This window comes from Schistocerca americana, chromosome 1 (assembly GCF_021461395.2).
Source record: "Schistocerca americana isolate TAMUIC-IGC-003095 chromosome 1, iqSchAmer2.1, whole genome shotgun sequence".
NCBI lineage: Eukaryota > Metazoa > Arthropoda > Insecta > Orthoptera > Acrididae > Schistocerca > Schistocerca americana.
Window position 1 is genome coordinate 386,339,413 of NC_060119.1, and position 22,915 is coordinate 386,362,327.

At 38.0% G+C, this 22,915-nt stretch overlaps 1 protein-coding gene across 2 annotated transcripts in view; it reads left to right on the forward strand.

The window, feature by feature from the left end:
• LOC124601423 (serine/threonine-protein phosphatase 2A 56 kDa regulatory subunit epsilon isoform) overlaps positions 1 to 22,915 on the forward strand; it is a 291,150-nt gene that overhangs the window by 177,158 nt on the left and 91,077 nt on the right. For both annotated transcript variants that reach the window (XM_047136244.1, XM_047136243.1), the window contains exons 3-5: positions 7,851 to 7,952; positions 8,231 to 8,323; positions 18,651 to 18,781. In XM_047136244.1, the coding sequence (XP_046992200.1) occupies positions 7,851 to 7,952; positions 8,231 to 8,323; positions 18,651 to 18,781 (326 nt within the window). The remainder of the gene's footprint in view (positions 1 to 7,850; positions 7,953 to 8,230; positions 8,324 to 18,650; positions 18,782 to 22,915) is intronic.

Sequence of the window (22,915 nt, forward strand, 5' to 3'; positions counted from 1 at the left end):
AAATGAACAAATGTTATGTGTAAAGTATCAACTGAAGATGTTACCTTTATTTTTCATGCAGGAGAACAGAAATCTCAAATTCATTGTCATCTGATTTATCATCTCTCATCACAACCCTACAGGCTTTGATATACTTGCTGTTCTATGGCATTGTAATGGCAGTGGTACAATGAAACGTGTAATTTTTTGGCCATGATTCTGTGATTACGTATGAATTACATACAGTGTTTTCTGAGGCTTTCACTAATTCCAGAAGTTCCATTTTTTGCATATTCTGTTCAAAGCTTATTTTATTATCTTTCAAGCAATTGACTAATTCAATCTCTGTTGGTCCAATGTGGCCAGGGGATATTGGCTGGTACGTACTTTTCAGTTGTGAACTTTAAGATATTTTATTTTATTTCAAAAGCAGCTAGTTTCGGCAATTCATTTTGCCATCTTTAGGCACCATACACTTTTTTTGAATCAGCGAACTTATTGCATAGCACCATAAAACTGGATATCGTGAATCCCAGCTGTTGTACAGTTGCCGGCTGGAGTGGCCGTGCGGTTCTAGGCGCTACAGTCTGGAACCGAGCGACCGCTACAGTCGCAGGTTCGAATCCTGCCTCGGGCATGGATGTGTGTGATGTCCTTAGGTTAGTTAGGTTTAATTAGGTCTAAGTTCTAGGCGACTGATGACCTCAGAAGTTAAGTCGCATAGTGCCCAGAGCCATTTTGTTGTAAAGCTGATGCAGTTGCTGTCACGTTTTAGTATGAATCAGCTGCACAATGTTTGGGATTCACGATATCCAGTTTTGTGGCACTATATGAAGTTTGTTGATTCGAAAAAAGTGTATGGGGTCTGAAGAGGCAAAATGAATTGTTGAAAAGGGTTGCTTTCAAAATAAAATAAAATATCTTAATAAAGTCTGTGGCTGTTGGTAATGTTTATTGACTTGAAAAGTTGACTAATGGTGCCTCATTTAATTGTACAGAATGGTATGGTGTGTTGTTCATTACATAAAACGTTACCAGAATTGGCATTTGGTAGCAAACTAGTAACAGACCCATCTTTAAATGTATCTGCATTCATTTCCTTGTGGTAATTGACACTTTTTTTTCCCCTTGACTGAAAAATCATTGTAGCACTGGGCACAAAAACATTTGTAGAGTCAGCATAAACTATAATTAGTTACCCTCCCTTACTAGTTGGCACACTCAAAGTTCAGTGACACATGTTATCTGTCCACACAACGGAATGTGCAAGATGCACGTTGAACCATGTCTCATCAATCCATATTACATGCTCCAGACTCGTGCAGGAATTGACATATCCATGCCACAATGACTCTGCGTTCCATTATTACATTTCTTCCAGAGAACTTTTTCCAGTGTAAGCCATAATTATTTTCTTTCTTAAAAGTAATGGAGAGCCGTGTCGTTTTTCCTGTGAACAAACCATCATCAATCAGTGATGCCATCAATTTTTTAAGTGTCAGATAGTCCTTCCTGCTACAGTATGTACATAAGTTGCCTGATAGCACGTTTGTCGAAGTTGTTTGTTTCAAGCAAGTGACACGATCTCTTCCTTGACTTTAGAGGCTTCACAATAACAGGGTTCCCAACTGAATTGATGGCCTCTTTATCATTTGTGACTCTCTTCATTGTCTCTGTAGAGATGTTCAGTGCTTCTGCTGCCATGTCAGTCACTATACCACTGGTATCAATGGCCCAGCATTATCCCTTTCCCTTTCAAAGTAAACACACAATCTGTATGTAAATTCATGTGCTTGAGATTTCATTGTAGCTCCTTTTCCTAAAGTCCTCTTCTCTCCACTATATGAAGCCATTTTGCAAACACATGGCAAGAAACACTCAATTTCTGGAATGCACATACACACACACAAACGGGAATGAGGCATTTGGCACCACTAACTAAAAGGAGGGCTCACCTAGCACTATGGCAACACTGGGCTGTTGCCATGGTAATGTAAACAAAAACTCGTGATCTGATTGGCTGTGATGGAGCGCGTGAAGCACATGCACCAAGGTCACTACAACTGTCAGAGCTCTTCTTTCACCGTACAGAGTATAAGTGACAATGTGGACGAAAGTGTGTGTTGAGTGATGGTGACAGATGGTCCTTGAAGATGATTGTGACGATAAACGAGAAACAACAGCTGCAAAAGTCAGTGCAGAACTGAATGTCCCAGTTGTGAACCGTGTCAGCACCAAAACAACATGAAGCGATTTCCATAGGCTGGGAATTGCAGGGTGAGCTGGAATTCCGAAACCATATACCAGTAATGCAAATGGCTGTAATAGGAAATGTTATGGTGTCAAAGCCATAAAGCCTGGCCTGTGGAGCAATAAAGTCAGTGATTTGAGACATAAAGGAATTACAAACATTGCCTGTGAGTGGATATTGATTTAAATCACTGGGGAAAGTTGAAAATTTGTGCTGGACCGGGATTTGGACCTGGGTATCCTGCTAACTAGGCAAATGCACTGACCACTGCATCATCCGGACACAGTGGTCATCACAACTGTACTGACTACCCTCGCATGCCTCCCCTTGGACCCAAATTCTCAACTTATTCACACACTATTAAGGGGACACGCCTCTGAATGGGCTGCAATTTTAGCATTATCTTCACCTTCGTAGTGCAACTGATCTATAAATAAAGAGAGAGCTCAAAATTCTTGTACACAATTAGGCTCATTAGTCAAAGCATTTCCCAAAAAATCATTGTGATATTTATTATATTTTGGCACTGACAACAATATTTATAATAGTACAAAAAACGGACCACTATTTCACTGCAGTACCATTTTCTGTGGAACCACTGACTGCACAGCTTGGAAAAAGTGTCAGAGTACAGACAACATTCACGTTAAGATTTTTATGCCTCCAGTTTCCTGCCCTGATGCTGATCTGTGAAAAAGACAAATAATTTACTTTACTACAACAAAAATATTTAAAAATGTAGCCCAAATATCACAGACATCATCATCATCATCATCATCATCATCATCATCATGTCATAAATTTTTCAGGGAATTGTAGGCAAGGGAGGTAGAGGAGGTCATTCTAAATATGTGTACCAATTTTTGAGAGTTTAACTTCAATCATTTAGGAGGAAAGTGTACCTGAATGATGTGATGAAAATTCAAGTTTTTGGTAAATCGCAAAAGATGATTTACGGATTTGTTAACTTACCACTATGCTTGTTTAAAACATTCCAGCTGCATACTCCAGTTGTCCTGTTTCCTTATAAGCCATACTCTTTCTCTTCATTCTTTTCTTTATCCTTGACTTCTTGGTAGCAGCTATTGTAGCTGTCTCTGCTGCGGTTACCCGCCGCCTATCAATAGCAGTTAGAGCTGAAGCCATATTCCCTCCAGCCTTTAGGTTCAATTTCTTCATAACATTGATCCTTGAAATCTCCCACTCATTGAATGTTGTTATTGCATCTGTTACACCAGTCTTCAGCACTGTCAGCCCAACAAATTCAGTTTAGTGTATTCTTTCACATGTACAGCTGTTGAAGCTTTCATTTGCATTCCTAAGTAGATTTTTATTTGCCAGGTCCCTATATATAGGCCTAATTGCCTGCAATACAACAAGTGGTAAGGAATGCTTGTGGGTATATTGTATGCTTGTAGCATCGCTCAACCAGTACTTGCACCATGAATCTTCCCCTTTTGGACACAAACCATGATGTGGGGTGTCATCTGTTGACACTCTGTGAAACCATGTTGCCTAAACAGCTCATCTCATGTTCTCCAAATCTCCTACATTTCTCCTTATTGCTAGTCCATAATATTGAGTCAAAGAATCAATTTCACTTTCTGTAAGACAACCTGGACCACCTGTGTGTTTTCCACCTGACAGTTTTTTCCCACTGAAGTCTTTACATAATTTTATCAGCCGAGCTCCCATTCGTTTTGTACGTGCCCACCACATTCAAGATTTTCTATCAGTGTCTCCCCATATGGTCTATCATTAACAACAGTAGTGTGTCCTTCACAGTCTCCAGCCCCAAGGTAGCCTACATACCTCACACCATGACTGACCTCTGATCTTCTAAAAATGTTTAGAATTCCTATTGTTTTCATGTTTCCACTTTGGCCATTAAAGTTCTTTACACAAAAAATGGGCGCCAATAAATTTACTTGAACAACCCTGGCAGCATAATACAGTATCTTACCAATTTCAATAAATGTGGCAGTTACAACCCCATTCAGAGAAGTATGACCTCTCTTCTGCCAAGACCCATCAAATGCTGCTACAATGTTTGTATTCTCAGACAAGGCTACTGCTTCTTCTGCTGCTCTTTTCATTGAATGTTCACTTACACCACGTAAATTCTCTGTCAAACCTGAGTGGAGGTGGAGGCAAATCCATCACTGCACAAAAAGTCTGGGCTGCTGTCCTTCCCCTTCCAATACATCGCATTGCATAAGCAAGCTGAATATTCACACTGTAATGTCAACTGTCAGTGGCTGATGATGTCATAGTGTCACTGTGAATCTTACACGAGTTACAGGCAAAGACTCTTCCTTGCAAAATGTCGTCGGAAACGTCAATACTATCTTCACAACTGCAGTACTTACATTTCACAGCACTCTTCAATAGTCTTGACAGCATATTTAGGTTATCAGTAGCATTTTCGTCGTTATTGCTTCTCACAGTACTCCTAGGCTTGTTCTTATTACATTCAGGAAGTGAAAGTTTACGTCTAGAAGAACTGCCTGTAGACACAGTTTCTGCGGGCGACCTTTGAAGCAACTGATGATGTGTATTATTCAGTTGTGTTTGGAACTGGTTACCACGAAACTTTCATTTCGGGCTAAATTTCTGTATTCTTGGCATTTCTAGAACAGGAAAAAAACACACACACACAGTAACTACAAAACCATACACAGATGAAATTCCGAAATCATATATTCTCAGATCTCTGTTTACATTCAAACCATAGCCTTCTAGACATGCCTGTACTTTGGTTCCGGGAGTCAGTGCCTTCTAGAATACACTTATGTTAACAATCTGTAACTAATGGCAGAAAAAACGGAAGAACAAAATAATACATCACGTGTTCTGATGCACTTCAAACTGACAGATGGGCGTGGCCCCTGTATAACATTATGTTCAACCTCAATTTTAGAACGAACGGAAAACTATAATGCCCATAAACTATACATTTTTTAAATTGGCATGAAATGCACTTTTGTATAGACCAAGAAAATTTTTTCAAATTTTTGGTCATTTTCAAGAGCATGTCCCCTTAAATCCTAATTACTTGTGGCATTTTTCCCATTTCCGATAAGAGCTCTAGCCTGTTGTGCATCTGCACTAAAGAGATCGTTGGCCATCGTTGCCTTAATTATACATATTTGTTGTGTGTGTTCTACCACACATCTGTGGACAAGTTAAAGAACAGACATTAAGGTGAAGATGACCATTGACATGTCAGAAAGGCAGGCACCACATATATTGAAAGTATTGTTTTAAATTACATATATTGAAAGTAATGTTTTAAACTACATATATTGAAAGTATTGTTTTAAACTGTTTCCAAGTTCTGTCAGAGTTTACGTATGGCATACGCTGTCCCAAGCCTACGATGCAGTCTGCCTGCTGCCGAGTGTGAAATGTAGTGGATGTTCAGTAGGATTTGGGCAGTAAGATCCTCATATTCCATGGACCCCATGGTTACTCTGCAAGGCCTCATTATTGTTAAGTATTATATGGCCATCTTGGCTGGTCAGGCTCATCCCATGGTTCAATATTTGTTCCCCAATGGTGTTGCTTTGTCCCAAGACATCAGGGCCCCTGTTAAGACAGGTTGCATGATCCAACACTGGTGAACTATCACTGATGAATTATCACATCTCCCATGACCGTCAGAGTCACCACGTCTCAATATTATTCAGCCTCTGAGATCTACTTTTGGAGAGAAGGACGAATGATCACTATCCACCTCCATCGGCGATAGCTGAACTTGCCAATATTTTGCATTAGAAATGGTATAAGATTCTCTTGAAAACTACACAAGACCCGCATTTATCCGTTCAGAGATGAAAGGATGATATTTTGAATGCCAACAGTTTTACTTCGCTGTATTGGGCATGGTAATGTGTTTTGTTTTTGGTGTATCACGTTTTTGTACACCCACTGTGTTTGAGAAAAACACAAGCTATGTGGATGCAGTGTTACCTCTCTGAGCAGTGGCTACTGCATGGCCAGTATGGAGTGAATTATCAGAACTTCTGCATTTTAGTGAAGTATAGTAGTCATTGAGCCAATGATGGGTTGAACACAATAGTGTCTGACCAGACAGTCCCGTGGAATGTATGCTAGTACTTTCCTGTGATCTCTGAATCAACTAATCCAGATAAGAAGGAACAAGGAATTTAACACTGAATGTGAACCAAGATGCAACATTGTGTACTCCATTCCAGGTTTTTTCTAGACTTGAAAGTCACTTCAAGTGGATGAAAAATCAATCCACCAGTTTTGCTATGTTTGTACGCCGAAGCACCAGAGAAACTGGTATAGGCACTTGCATTCAAATACAGAGATATGTAAACACGCAGAATATGACACTACGGTTGGCAATGCCTATGTAAGACAAGTGTCTGGCGCAGTTGATAGATAGGTTACTGCTGTTACAATGGCAGGTTATCAAGATTTAAGTTTGAACATGGTGTTATAGTTGGCGCGCAAGCGATGAGATGCAGCATCTCCAAGATAGCGATGAAATGGGGATTTACCAATGTGAACGTTTCGCTAGTGTACCGTAAATATCAGGAATCCGATAAAATATCAAATCTCTTGACATCGCTGTTGCCAAAAAAAAGATCCTGCAAGAATGGGACCGCCAACGACTGAAGAGAATCGTTCAAAGTGACAGGAGTCCAACCCTTCCGCAAAGTGCTTTAGATTTCAACACTGGGCCATCACCAACTGTCAGCGTATGAACCACTCAACGAAACCTCCTTGATATGACATTGGACTGATGATGATTGGAAACATGTTGTCTGGTTGGAAGAGTCTTGTTTCACGTTGTATCAAACAAATGGACATGTACAGGTCTGGAGGCAACCTCATGAATCCATGGCCTTGCATGTCAATGTCGGCAGTGGACTGCTCAAGTTGGTGGAGGCTCTGTAATGGTGTGGGGCGTGTCCAGCTCGAGTGATATGGGACCCCTGCTACATCTAGGTACGAATCTGACAGATGACACTTACATAAGCATCCTGTCTGATCACCTGCATCCATTCATGCCCATTGTGCATTCAGACGGACTTGAGTAATTCCAGCACGACAATGCGACACACCACACATCCAGAATTGCTGGAGAGTGGCTCTAGAAAAACTGTTTTGAATTTAAACACTTCAGCTGGCCACCAAACTCCTCAGGTATGGACATTATTGAGCATATCTAAGATGCCTTGCAACGTGCTGTTCAGAAGAGATCTGCACCCCTTGTACTCTTACGGATTTATGGACAGCCCTGCAGGATTCATGGTGTCGATTCCCTCCACCCCTACTTCAGACATTAGTCAAGTCCATGCTACATCATGTTGTGGCATTTCTGCGTGATTGTGGGGGTCGTACATGATTTTAGGCAGTTGTAGCAGTTTCTTTGGCACTTCAGTGTATAAAACTATTGTGATAAAATAATGCAAAAAAATTATGCAAAACTTTTTAGATCTAAAAGTTGTTTCTGTTGCTCAAATTAAAATTACCATATCAAGTTTATATTTTTCATATCACAAATCCTCCTTTGGGGATGGGGGGGGGGGGGGGTGGGGGAATTCTGTCACATTCCAAGTAATAACTTACTCTTACTTTCTTTTAGATCTCTGCCAATCTCTTCAGGACACTTCCGCCAAGTGAAAACCCTGATTTCGATCCAGAAGAAGATGATCCCACGCTGGAAGCATCGTGGCCACATTTACAGGTAGGGTCGGCAGCTTAAATGTTACTGTCACCCTCCCACCTGGCTGTCCACCCACCTCTCTCTGTCATACCTGTCTTCCACCTTTCAGTCTATAACGGTAACTTTCTCCTCACATCCCACTGTCTCTCATGTTCGTCACTCTTCATGAGTTCCTTACTTTTCTCACTAGCCCCCATTGTTAAAGCATCACATTGATTTTCAAGAATCCATGTAATGCATGTTTTATTATTTCACATTTTTCCTTGTATTGAAACGTTAACATATGATTGTTCTTTCAGCTGGTATACGAGTTTTTCCTGAGGTTTTTGGAGTCGTCCGATTTTCAGCCAACTATTGGAAAAAAGGTCATAGACCAAAAATTTGTACTTCAGGTATGCAGCAGACATATACTTTTAAGTTAATCATTAGAAAATTCAGATACACACACATATATATTTCAGTTAAATTTACTGTTCATTCTTGAACCTTTTGAATTGTAAAGAAATATTATAGATGCTGCAAGCTACATTTCTATCCCTGCAATTTTGTGTGTTGGTAGTTTCTATTGGAACAAACAGACAGAAAACTTTTCAACAGAGATAATAATTTGGCATTTACAAGAGTAGGGTATGCATGAAATATAGTCTATTGAGTACTGGATTGGTGAAATATGACAGTATTTAAATAATTTGATTATGAGAATATCCTTTTGTTCCAATTTATACAGGGTTAGAGGATTATTGAAGGTTAAGTAGGTTATAAAACTGTGTAGGTCAGGACAGGCCAAACTTTACGTGTGCAGTATGTGTGGTCTCATTCCTGAGAAGTACTTGGTACTGTGTAACATTTCATTTAGCGTTATAGTGCAGCAGACAAATTCCTTTGTCATTCATTCTAACACACACACACACACACACACACACACACACACACACACACACACACACACAATATCATTCATCTCATATCATTTTAAAAATGAAAATGTTCCAAGAAGTGTCTTTCATTCCACAGTTTAGTTAGTTGATGAGTTGATAATGTGGGGGGGGGGGGGGGGGGTTGCTAGGGGCAACAGATGGGGGGAAGGGGATGGTACTAGGTAATGTCTAAAAAAGTTGGGAACTACTGGTATATATTAATAAAACTATAATGTAAATAATTCATACATGAGTCCTACCTAAATTAAATTTATGAACTTCAAACAATGCAACAAATTTGTGTTTAATGAGCAATAAGATTTAAAAGTTGCAAAGATAAAAGATTTTTTAAATACATTTCAGCCTCAAGTCACACAGATATCATTATCAGTTCAGGTGGTTAAGCAAGTCATCATCAAATGTGTTGTTCGAAAATAAAGGAAAAATGGTATGCTAGAAAATACTAGGGAACTAAATTGCAAAGTCGAATTAGCTTCTATACACAACTACATGCACAGCAATGTATTACTCCATAACATGTCAGAATGTAGCTGAACAGGCCAGGAGAGGCACTCCAATGCAAATATACCTTTACTTCAGTTGTTGGAATTTAGACTACAGTTAACTGCTTAATAGTGTAAAGTTGCAATTATTTTAAAAACAAGATTAAAATAAATCTTAATAAAATTTTTGAGATATACCTTTCTTGAAGTGAAAACTGGTAAAAAAATAGTGTTGCTACTGCTATAAATATGCTAGAGATACTTTAGTAGTTTAAATGAAGCCTACCTGCAGAGGTTGCCCACAACTATGAAACTGGTTACCAACAGCTGGAAGTTTACATGAAATAATCGTATTAAAGAACTGTTGAACAGAGTAACTGCAAGACAGGTTAGAGGAGGCAGAAAAAGAATCCCACAAGGAATAGGGCAAGAAATAGAGACAAGAGACGGCATAAGAGATCAGGAAATACTTGGTAAAGGCTTTGTTACAGAAGTCAGCGTTTTTCTTTAACCATTATTTATTCATTTATTTCAAGCTCTACAGATGTTTCCAAATGGCCTCTTGTGGGAAGACAATGACAGTTGTCAAATTGCTGTTTTTGTTTGCTACCGTATGACAATTTTTTTAAAAAACAAGGAACAAAATCTTTTTATGACTGCCAACATTACAGTGTTCTCTAAAGCAGACATCAAAATGTCTGCTTGTTTGACCTATTTAAAATTTCGAACAGACACAACATTTTATGTTACGTATACATGACTTTTGAGTAATTTTTATGTGCTACTCCTCCATTCTGCCATATTTCAAGTCAGATGTGACTGTCTGTACAGAAGACTACATTTGTTGAATCTTAGGGAAGGGATGAGAAATCTATTCCAACACTTTTCCTGTAAGTCGTTAATTGTCTGTCAGTTATTTTTCAATAGTCCACAGCAATTGACCGCCTTATAGCTCAGGATCTTTCCTTTTCCATTGCTGTGTGTTGTAGTATCTGAATGACTGCCTTGTTGTTGAGATACACAGATACGGAGAAGGGCAGCACAAATGGTCAGAGGCTTGTTTGACCCACAGGAGAGTATTGCTGGTGTGTTGAACTTGACTAACAGATTCTTGAAGATGGATAGAAACTATCATGAGGAAATCTACTGACAAGGTTTCAAGAAATGGCTTTAACTAATGACACTAGAAATATACAACTCCCTACATATCACCCCGATTGGGATTGTGATGATAAGATTAGATTAAGTGGTGGGATGTACTACCTGCCGTGCACGTCAGTTGTTCACAGAGTATAGGTGTAGTGTAGGTAGGTGGTGATTGCTAAACTTGAAACACTTCCTGCTCCCTTTTCATTTTATCGTTACAGTTATTTGGTTATTAACCTAAATTCATAAGTAATACAAAGCCACTTTATAACGCAATTTTTTGTCATTTAATCGCTCGTAGTTGCAGTTGACAATACAAAGCAGGAAATGCGTAGATAGCCTGTGATACCATTCCTGCCACTCCCACTTTTTTCTTTTATGTAAATTATAAGAATTTTATTATTTTAGTTGTTATATAGTTGATCCTGGAAGGCATAATCTTCAGCATATCCAAAAGAGTTGGGAAAAAATATATATATGCAAACCGAAAAATGTGTATTTGTGGTAAATGACTATTATTATGTTTGGAAGAAAAAGTGAGCAAAATGGGATGAAGTTGCACCTTCACAGCGATTAAATTTCAGGGTGCAAAATAAGATCCAAAAGTTATCAGAACCTATAGGTGCTGTGGAAGCAGTGAAAATACTTTTGAAATGCTGGACTTGGCTCATAAGTTGGACATTTTATTTGTTATTAGTTCTGTATACAAACTGATGTAATGAAAGTGTCAAATCTTGTTTTCAGTGTGAGACACAAGTAAAACCAAGAGATGTTGTTTCACTTAGCCTTCATCAGTCTCTTATTTTTAGCTAATATCAAAACAAACAGATAAATCTTCAAGGATTTGTGGGTAAATGATGGGGATGATATTGAAAAATTTTGCCTTCTAATGCACACAAATATTTCAGATTCATAATGTGGTGCGTTAGGTTGGGCAGGTATGCGACTCGAGATGAAAGATGGTGATTAAACAACATACCGGGGATTTGGGAAAAGTTTTCTACGTTTATACACAACTTTTAAAAGTCGTATACTCTGGAAGAAGTAATAAAATAGACGAGAAATTGGAACGATTCTATGTAACATTCAGCTGTTCTCAGTGTGTATCCAGCAAACCAAACAGGGCATGAAGATATGTGTACCTGTGGATTCCAAGGTATCGTACCTGTGCAATTTAGAAATACATATTTGGTTGGAACCAGAAGTGTTAAACTAAGTAGCAGACTTTCTAATTTGTCGAAATGAAAAGGCAGAGAATTAGTTTACAAGTATTGGCTTGCTGGAATAGTTAGGAAGAAAAACTCGTTCTTTTCTTGGGACAGTAAAGAGAAACAACCATGAGATTTCTCCACCAGTAAAGAAAGGAGTGTCCACAGTTCACTTCAGACAAGGCCATACTCAGGTTTCATATATTCCTAAAAAAGGAAGTCTATGATCCTGGTGTGAAGCTGGCATGAGATTAATTCAATAGATGGAGCAAACAGAGATCATCCATTACAACAGTTTTATGATAACACAAAAGGTGGAGTCAGTACTACCAATAAGTTGACCACTTTGTATAATGTTGCAAGAAATGTGTGCTGCTCATGTGGATTATATAATAAGGGTTGTTAGGAAAGGGCTATACAACTGTAGTTCATATTATCAAGTAAAGTAACTACTGTGACTTTATGATTGTAACCTTTTATCCACAGTGTTCCCCACACACACTTTTTTAAAGGTTACAGTGCATGTTGTTAGATTCAAGTGAGGAAAAGCAAGTATCCCAGAATTAAACTACACGAAGGTTTCTTCTTGCCACAGAAAACAATTTGGGAATGACAGAACATAGGACTCTGGGGATAATATGAGATTGATAGAACAGCCGCATATGCACATGTGGAGAACATAACTTCTTAGTGCACAGTCAAGCTAATTATGTTTCCATATTTTGGTGAAAAAAGTTCATTGCAATTGGGAAACCTTAGTTCTGCACATGCTGAATAGCAAAATACAGGTTATTAAATGTAACATTCATTGCTGGAAAGACTCCTTCCATTTTGCCTCAAAGGTTTCAAGTCATTCTATCACATTTACTGAAAGAGCATTACCATTTGGTATGTGGCTATGTCCTATGTCTGTAACAAATTACAAACCAAAAGGTAAGAGAGACCCTGCAAGACCAAGGAAAAGATCAGAACTATAACAGTGAGTAAATAAGCTTAAATGGAAAGTTAGAAGAAAAACTCAGTATTTACGTAATCCTAGGTTGATATTGAAGGATTTAATGTTGATGATTTTGTGTGTTCATTTAACATACAGGGTGGTCAGAAACAGTCTGAAAAGTTTGTAAGGGTGTTGCAGGGTAGCTTGTCATGAGAAATAATTGTTCAGAGAAAAGTTTGATACATTGCGCTATTTCTGAGTTGATTAACATTGAGGTTAGCACAATGAGACTGTTGTGTGAGCAAATTCAAGCAGCCCACCAGATGCAGTTAATGTCCATGATTCTATAGTGTGAACAACAGTACAAGAGACTGCTCAGTATTTGGTTCGGTTTGATCCTTACTAGCATCCCATGTCCAATTCTTGTATCACTCTCTTATTCAGTTTTAGGAATCCAAATGGAGAACATGTTAGGCGATACCATCTGGCAGGCCACTTGAATTTGCATGTTCTACGGCCTGATTGGCTAACTCCAATGCTAATTATCTCTGAAACAGTGCAACGTGTTTAGTATTATTTCTCAGCACAACCTACCCTGCAACACACTTACAAACTTTGCAGACTGTTGCTGACCACCTTGTATAATTGTCAATAGCTCGATGTGTACATACTTACACAGAGTAGTATAAGTTGGAAGTCTCAGGCAGATTAACCTCATCAAGGAACTTGCATAAGGATACTATAAGTTTAATTTTTTTTTATGAACATTACTCTGCATTTGTCCACATTTTTATGGGAGCTGCAACTCATTACACCAAATAAATAATTTTCCAAAGAAGGAAAAGAACTAAGTGTCATCAGTTACTGTTCTTTTGAAGAAAAAATAATTTGGCATGGGTAATCATGACTGTGCACTAAAGTTGACAATAAACAGTAATATGTAGTTCTATTAATTTTTGGCTTTTGTTTGCATCTTCAGTTTTTGTCTTTTTTTCTGTAATTATTGGGTTTATTCAAATTCCCTTTTCTGTCTTTTCCCCTGTGCATGTTTCTTCCTGTCCTATCTTCTGTATCAAGTCTGTTGCCATGCATCACTTTTCTACTATTGTTAGTTTTTTGGAAATTGTTGAACTAGGACCTAATTGTTTTAACTTCAAGACTTCAGTTTTACTTGAGTGTTTCTCTTGCTGCTGTGTTTTAATCCATTTCAGTGGCTATGGCTCAGAGCAGTCATTAGTAACAAGGAGACGTCCCCAGGGGTGCAGTCGACTTTTTGAAATCGCCAGTATGACAGTATATTTAAGAACCCAGCTGTCAGACTCTGAAGTCATTCACCCTAGTGGTCCCTCATTTACCAGTAAAAGCCTAAAAGCAAGTTAGTCTCCCTCTAGTATATTAAACTAACTCCTCATTTTCTCGACTGCTGTTGTAGCATGATACATAGTGTAAAAGACTGGTAAACAAAATGTGGCTGGTTCGAATTTTGTCATGTTTGTTTAAACAATTCCCCCCACCCCCCCCCACCCCCACCCAAGTTATTCGCTTGAAATGTATATTTTTAAATTTCTATTTGATCTCATGTCTTCCTGCCTTCTTTTTTCATTTGGAATCTTTGTCCATATGGCTTTAATTCTTTTTATTTATATATCGTAATATTTAATCATTTAAAAATACTGATCAAGTGACTTAAAAAATGAAACAGTTATTAGTATTCATATTAACAGTCACAAAATTTATTTTTCTTTGCGAGGTGATGAATTATCATCGTCATCTTATTTTTTTATTTTGGGGGGGGAGGGGGGGTATAAATCATCAAACACATACTTGAAACACAAATTGTTCTCACACAATGAACAAAGTGTAAAAGCTATCTTTCTACATTCGCATAGTTTCTTCATCAAATTCAATGGAAGCACACTTTATTCACATTACAAAATATTGTATTTTCATTACTTCACATCGATCTATATTGGGCATACCTTACCATGTGTGGTGTGCGTACATTAAGACCATCGGTACACACACCATCAGATTATTTGACTTGTCGCTCTAACGAAGTTGGCGAGTGTCAGCAATATGTCTCGTGGTCTTATCGTGGCGTGTTTATCTTCTGCCGTTAGGTCAGACGATAGAAATGCAACTTGCATGCTTAGAGTAGCAGATTGACGGTGACCAACTTTAAACATAACTTGATTAATTTTCACACACATTTATTAAAATAGTAACAAGCATATACCTTACGTAACTTGATTCTGGATGCTATTTACAATTGACAGTCTGAAGTTCCTTTGGTCTTGGTACGTTAATCTTATTCTCACATATCTCTAATACTTAACGAAGTGTCTATACATTTATCTTCATGGCTATGTACAGGATTATGATAATCTTATTATGCGCAGACTGAAACTTGACTATAGACTGGTGCAGACAAATGCGGACTGGTGCAGACAAATGCAGACTGACTAATCGGAGGTCTGTACACTCGTTATAATACCTTGCGTGTTCGTGTATAACTGCGTGAGTGTGATCTGTGAGGAGAAAAGGTTCTACGTTAGCAGCAATCTCATTGGCTGCGTTACGTATTAATACGCGGATCGGCGGAAGCAGTATTTGGTCCATCTCTAAGGCAGTGCCATCTCGTAGTGCAGAGACGGATGAGTGCTGTGCCTGCGCTGTTGTGTTTAGCGATGCGCGCTCTAGTGGGAAAGTTGTGTACGCGCTGACTACGCGGAACTATGTACACAAACCATGTTTTAAAAGGCTGGTGCATCCAGAATCCAATGAACAATTGAATGTATTTCGATTATGTCTTCACTTGTAGCAATTTTGCATTTGTATCTTGAAGTAATTCAGCTGTGGCGCTTTTTAATAATATTTTTCACCTGACGATAAAATTATACTTCACATGGCTGACACAGGGAGTGCAATTTGGAGGAACACTTTTCACAATGTATGTAGCTTTTCCAGCACTGTTCACAAATATTTCATTGTATAATCTTAGATTAGATTAGATTTAGTTCTTGTTCCAAAGGCCCATAAAACGAGGTGATTCTTGTGGGTGTGGAACATGTCGGAAAGTATGAAATAAAAACATAAAACATTTGAATATAATACTTACTATTCTGATCATTTGTCAGGAGATTGTCAAAATAGGTGAATACAGTGTGGTAACCTGGAACAGCTGATATTCACAGAATTAACACGCTGTCAGAATGAAACATTGTTATGCACTATAAATAAATTTATCTTACACAAAATACCTAATCTTGACTGTTGTGACCAAGTGCTGTCAAAACCGAAATCTAACAGTCATTTTTACTTAAGCTGGCTTAACAGTCTCTGTTAAGACATTCATCTAAAGAATAGAAGGAGTTGCCTATCAAAAAGTCTTTCAAACTCTGTTTGAACTGTGCTTTATCGGAAACCAAATTTTTATTGGTTGCTGACAATTTATTGTGTGTGTTCCTGAATATTGGACCCCTTTCTGGACCAAGGTAAGTGATTTCAGGTCTTTATGTAGATTGTTCTTATTCCTGGTATTGACACTATGTATTGAGCTGTTGGCTGGAAATAGATATGTATTACTTGCTACAAATTTCATTAAGGAATAAATATACTGAGAAGCAGTGGTTAGAATACAAAGTTCGTTGAACAAGTTTCTACGTGATGATCTTGAATTTACACAAATTGTTTCCCATCAGACCATTCCATGAATCAGTAAGTAACAAAAAATCGTTTCTTTTAACATATCATTTCATTACAGACTGCAAATATTCTGTACTGCTCTTTTGTTAATTGTCTTAACTTTGAGCAGGTGACAACCGCATTTCTGCAGTCTGACTCCAGATGTTCAGTTTCCAACCTCCTGCATACATAAGAACACACATGGTAGCAATTCACTGGTGAATGTCAACACATATTGCACTGCATGCAAACATGTACCTTTTACCAAATTTCTCTTTCATGCCAAAACTGTTTTTGATCCCCTGAAAATCCAGTGATTGATGATACATGGATTCATCAGGTTTTATTTTAAAATTCTTTGCCCATTTCTCACTTGCAAAGAATGAAAAGTTTTCTGACACAGAATGGTGATAACCGTTGTTCATTGTTGTGGTGTATGCGTTGTCACTTGGCCATGGCACATCTGAGCATCCTTAAAATTTTCAAGTGTTTCGGTATCAATTGGACACAGCTTATTGAATTTAGTTTTTCCTTGTTTGATATCTTGTTTCCATTTCATTGAGTATCCTTTCCTGCGTAAATGAGAGAAACCACTTTGTTGGATACTTTTCAATGAGTAATTTGATGGGTTTCAGCGACGGCACCTGCTTTTGCTTTGTATTTTAATGTAATGTATGTCAATGGAAGTTCCTGACAATTCAAGAGTATACTGCGAAGAACAAATTTTTTGTGTTAATAGCGGATGAGGAAATCATAAAATTAACTGATAGTAGTATGGAAAAGATTACATCATCATACAAATCCTCTTTTCAGTCTCACTGTCTAAAATTAGATCATTTTCTTGAACAATAACTCTCTCCATCACAAGTGAAATGGTTTCCCCTGCAATTTGTTCACCCATTGCTATTTTGTTTGCATTTATAAAATTGGGAGCATTATCAGAAAGGAGAGATCTCTCCTCGTAAATAGACAATGCATAATGTACGGTATTTGTGAAAGTTCTCTTTTAAATACTAAACACTCACAAAACAAATGCAAGAGGAAAACACAAAAATATGAATAAAGTACGGATTTGTGATTGGTAACTGCAAATCCACCAATGATTTTGAGCCCTAGGGAGAAATGAGAGCAAATATGAAAGTTGATAAAATGGTTTAAATCCCTTGACAAAGGATTAGAAAATTTAAAAATGCTAAATTTGAAGCAAATAACCGAAGAAAAATAACATTATATGTTAAATGAACATGACAGGATTGGAACGTTCTGATTCCCAGTCATTTATGCCATCCATTACGCTACGACAGCAGTAAAAAATTGAATGTTAATTTAATGTACTAAATAACAAGGTGAAATTGTTTTTCGGCTTTTTCTCGTAATGGCTTCAGGGTGCGATACCTGGTTTCTTAACCTACACCACCATATAGGTGGTTGCAAAATGTCAGGTGCACCACTGGGGGCCTCTTCTTGTAAGAGATAAGAATAAAACATACTATGCAGCCCCTTCTTCAACTAGGGAATTGTTAACAAACATAATGGGAAGTCCGGATTTGGATATCGGCAATATTACGAAAAGGATAGATTGCCACTCACTTTAAAGCTGATACGTTGAGTTTGCTGACAGCCATAGTGAAGACTGTTACACATTGAGCTTTTGATCAAAGCCTTCTTCAGAAAAGAAAACAAACTCATTCATACAAGAAAGCACACCTCACACACAAGACCACTGTCTCCAGCTGGAGTAGTTTGAGAGCAACCATGTGTGCGTGAGGTGTGCTTGTTTGTGTGAATGACAGTGTGCCCACCTTTACGGTGAGTAGCAATGTATCCTTTTCATGATGCTGTTAACAGAGAATTTATTCAAATAAATGTTTTGTATGATGCCAGGGAGTATGTGTGGCTTTATTAATTTAGATTCCCATTGAAATAATTGCTGTTTTCCATTCTGAAATATTGATTTAAGATGTATTGTATTTGGGTGACAAAATAGTAGGGAGTAACTGTAACCACAGTAGAGCTGAACCATATTTTCTGCAGATGGACTTATTCTTCTACACAGATAGAGATCCAGTTAGATGTAATGTCAATCATGCCAGCAAAATTTGAGCAGTCATGCACAGTATTTTATTTTCTCATGAACATTTTCACATGCCAGTGAAAAACATTTTCAGTCACATTGATTTTGTAAGTATATAAATAAAATTATTGTCCACAAAAAAAAGGATGATAAACTACATGTCATGAACTTGAAGCTTTTATCCAAGCATGTGCCTGCAACATTATATTCTCTCCATAATGCTCTTTATGGTTATTTACTGTTTTTTCAGCTGCTGGATTTGTTCGACAGTGAAGATCCTCGAGAACGAGATTTCCTTAAGACTGTGCTTCATCGTATATATGGCAAATTTCTTGGGCTCCGTGCATTTATTCGTAAACAAATAAATAACATCTTCCTAAGGTAAAACCATTAGCCATAGAAAATTCTTAGTTATTCTGGGATGAATAAAAATGTTAATTGCTATAAAAACAAAACTGCTTACACAAAATAACAAATTATATTACAGGACCATGTTTCGTTATAAACATATATGTTCATAACTTTACTTCATTGGTTTATTGTTTTCCATTTAAGCTGGAATATTACATTTTAGAATTAAGTGTCAAACTTGGGTAAAAAGATGTTTCATTTCAAAACAAATATTTCACTCTGGTATGTCTAACGTGTGCTGTGCTGGAACTCGTAACACGATCCTTTCTTTGAGCATTGCTCTAACGTACTTAATAGAAGCTCTCCTCCATACCTAGTGGGATTAACACTCCTGGAAAGTGGAAGATACATACTGACTGTAGTGAAGTTGTGAGACCGTGTCACCAGTCATGCACGGATAACATTGCCCACAAAAGGAAAGCTTGTGGGTTCAAGCTCCGGCATGTAATCTCAGCTTTCCACAAAATTTAAAGGGTACCATTCGTAAACAGATGTGTAACAGCATAGTAAGGTAATGTGTGTACTTAGATATTGCAATGTCCCAAGTTCTCAACATTTGTTATCTGTATATAAGTATAAATAAGTGATTTGATATGCTAATGTGAAGGTAACTCGGTCTGTGGCAATATGAACTATTGATGTTGCGTGAGCTGCCTAGTTGTAGCCCAGGAATGAAATGCCATTGGAGTGCCTTGAAGTGTATTCTCATAGCAGTGGGCTTGGTTGCAAACACAGAAAGGTATTTGAAGGAAATTTATTTAAGCTCATTTATGGCCGGCTACCTTATTCATTATTACTTGCCCACGATCCATTGAAATAAATGGCAGAAGATTTTGACTGCATGAAGCACTGTAGCTTTGTGGAAGTAACAAAGTGCTCCTGCTATTCACTCATTGTGAACAAAAATGTACAAAAAATTCTTCATTTCATATTCATACTGACATCTATTCTTCCTGATTGACTTTGTTGTTACCCCTCTCTCTCTCTCCCCCTCTCTCTCTCTCTCTCTCTCTCTCTCTCTCTCTCTCTCTCTCTCCCCCTCCCTCCCTCCCTCCCCCCCCCCCCTCCCTCTACACACACACACACACACACACACACACACACACACACACACACACACACCACATTGGTCTGTATATAAACCACAAATTTTTTTGCGTAATAGAAACTTGATCTTAATAGCTTGTTCCTTAGTTTGAACTGGAGCAACAACTTGGAACAGGGACAGAGAGAGATATTACATTGGGTGGGTGGTTGGTGGAAAAATGTGGGGGAGGAATGGGTAGGTCTAACGGTTTTCCGACAACACAAGACGGTGTGGTACTGGGGTGCAAGACTCGCACGTCTCTTGCAGTTGACTCACGTATTGTGTGCAGCTGATGTTCTTCTCGGGTCAGATGGCTGCATCGATCTTCACAAGCTCATCTTCTCTGAAGACACTAGCTGGTTAAAGAAATTTCAAAATAGACTTCTTTTCTACTCTTGAAATGATTTTGCACCCTCCGGATATTTTTGTTAAACTCTGTTATATTTTCATCTCTACAATAAAACAGCTTCACAAGTTTCACACTAACGTTCAGCTCTTGCAATTCAACCCCATCTTGGACTATTAGAAACTAACAAATACAGTTATAATGTGTTTGGTTTAATAGCCACTATAAAACCAGTTATTGCTTCTCGCAAGTACAACACCTGAAAGTCAAATGTAAAAGTCTTTAGTTCAATACATAATTCATTTGTTCACAACAGTACAGTTGTTACACTGTCAAGGAATAGATCATGCTTGCTCCTTGTACTGGACATACAGCTTCTCAGATGCGCTCTGCAAACACTTGGCCGCGTCGATCAACCATCACTATTGCGTATTCTCCCGATACACGTCCATCCTGCACACACAGAAACCGGCAGCGAGGTAGACACATCTCCACTCTCTCACCCTCGTACTTAAAATATCAGGTGTTCGAGATGGTAGAAAGCCAAGTGTCTCTAGAATTTACACCAAAATTCTCAAGGCACTACGTATCCCTACCCTTAGCTCGAACACGCAGTATTTTATACACATTCATTATGTACAATTTCACAGGATAAATAATTATCTTTTAACAATGCCTCTCTTTCCACTAATAACCGTACATCTTTTACCACAATTATAATACTTGACCCTTTGAATCCATGTTTGAGTTAGCTCTGTTTCCTATTCCTCCTCCAATCTAAATTTACAAGTGTACATAACTCACGAATATTTTGCTGCTTTGTTCTTAATTCCCATACTAATTTTTCATTACTCAATCATTACTTTTTGTAATCCTGAGGAACTCTGTGTAGAATAAAAGTGTTCCCTTCTTGGACATTTGTTAACCTGAAAATCAATGAGCCTACTTATGCATAGAATTCAAACTTGCCAGACTCATCCCTTTAAATGTGTGACTTCTGTCACGATACTGCCCCTTTTCCCTTTAGGAACAGTACCTATACCTTACATGGATTGGTCCTAGGAGTACCCTTTATCATTCTGTTTTGGTAGGTATGCCCCTTTCTCACTCCTATCCTCCTATAGTACAGGTCAGTCCCCTTCTTGGTGCCCCTGTCCTCGCAGTTAGGTCAGCCTTTCATAGGTCTGCCTATCCACCCTTTTTCTCATCCAATAAATGTCAGGTGTGCCCTCCGTATACTTCTTGAGTAGGCCTCCTGGTTCATTGCCCTAGCATACATCTTTATGTATACTATTCTTAAATATTCTCTGGTAAAATTACATATCTACTTCACTCTTCTATTCCACTTTCTAATACTTCGTCTAATACCCTAGAATCCTCTTTCACTCCTCACTTCTACCATATAAACAGATGTCATGCCTACACATAGTAGATGCTGGGCCTACCTGTATTTACTAATTACCAGTAGATACTATGCCTTTTCTCAAAGGGCTAGCACGGCACATGTAAATATATATTTGAGAGAGACGAAAAAAATAACGATGCAGAACCGTCACATATCAACAATGTAATATGTGCAGAGACTCAGAACAATGTAATATGTGCAGCGACTCGGAAGAACATATATCTTTATTCCCTTACCGTCCTTGGCGGTTCTGGCATAACTTCAGGTTCCTAATTTGTAATTCTTCTGTTTGTGCTTAAGTATGTCTTTGTTTGTATGTAGATGTGTGTTTGTGTATCCAGATTCTTCAGCCGACTTATGTGAAATAAGTTGAAGATTTTAATGACTTCTCCGGGATCCCTACTTAAACGGTACTTGAATGAGAAGCCGGAGGTGGTATGATGTTAAATGTCTCCTACAGAATGGGCATTCTCCCTTTCACCTTTGAAGCCCCGGAAGGAAAATCTTAGCAACACCTATGGAACGGCAAGTGGTGATGAATCAGTTACACTTGTCTGCGAGAGTTGTCTAAAAAAGTTGGGGTGTGTGATTAGTTTTAGTCCTGCCTGTACTTACTCTACCCACCCCTTCCAAAAGGGAAACAAACTCTCCCATTTACATTACAGCTCACAAAAGGTATAAAATTATTCTATAAAAATAGAAAATTATACACTAAGATAACTTAGTTGTTCAGTCATTCGGTTTACCCAGTTTAGTTTGAATAGTACCATGATATTATCTTTATACTCTTACTATATTTCATGCCTAGAGATCACTGTTCATTTGTGATTCTCTTAAATTGGTCCTAATCTTGTAGTCATATCTGGTTTCCTACGTACTAAAATTATAGGATAGTGTAAGAATTCAAGAATAGATTACAGAACAGTTTAAGAATTGAAGGGAATTCGGTGCTGGAAAACTAAGTTTGAAGAAACACCGAAAACAACTAGGGATCCGACGGTTGTCACTCTGCCCCTTAACGTAGAACGTTAACGTCCCTGGGGGATATACAACTTTGTCTTTTACGTTGTATTTTCCTTTTTATGATCAACAGAGTTCTTAGAAACTATTGTTTAATTAAGTTGGTAATCAACAGTAGGTTGTTGCAGCCAAGTAAAATATTTAAAAAGAGGTTCTTCCACAAAAGGGTTTACCTATTACTTCCAAAGGAGTTGATCCAGTTGATAAATATGGTAATTCATTTAAAATAAGCTCAAAGTCTTTAAC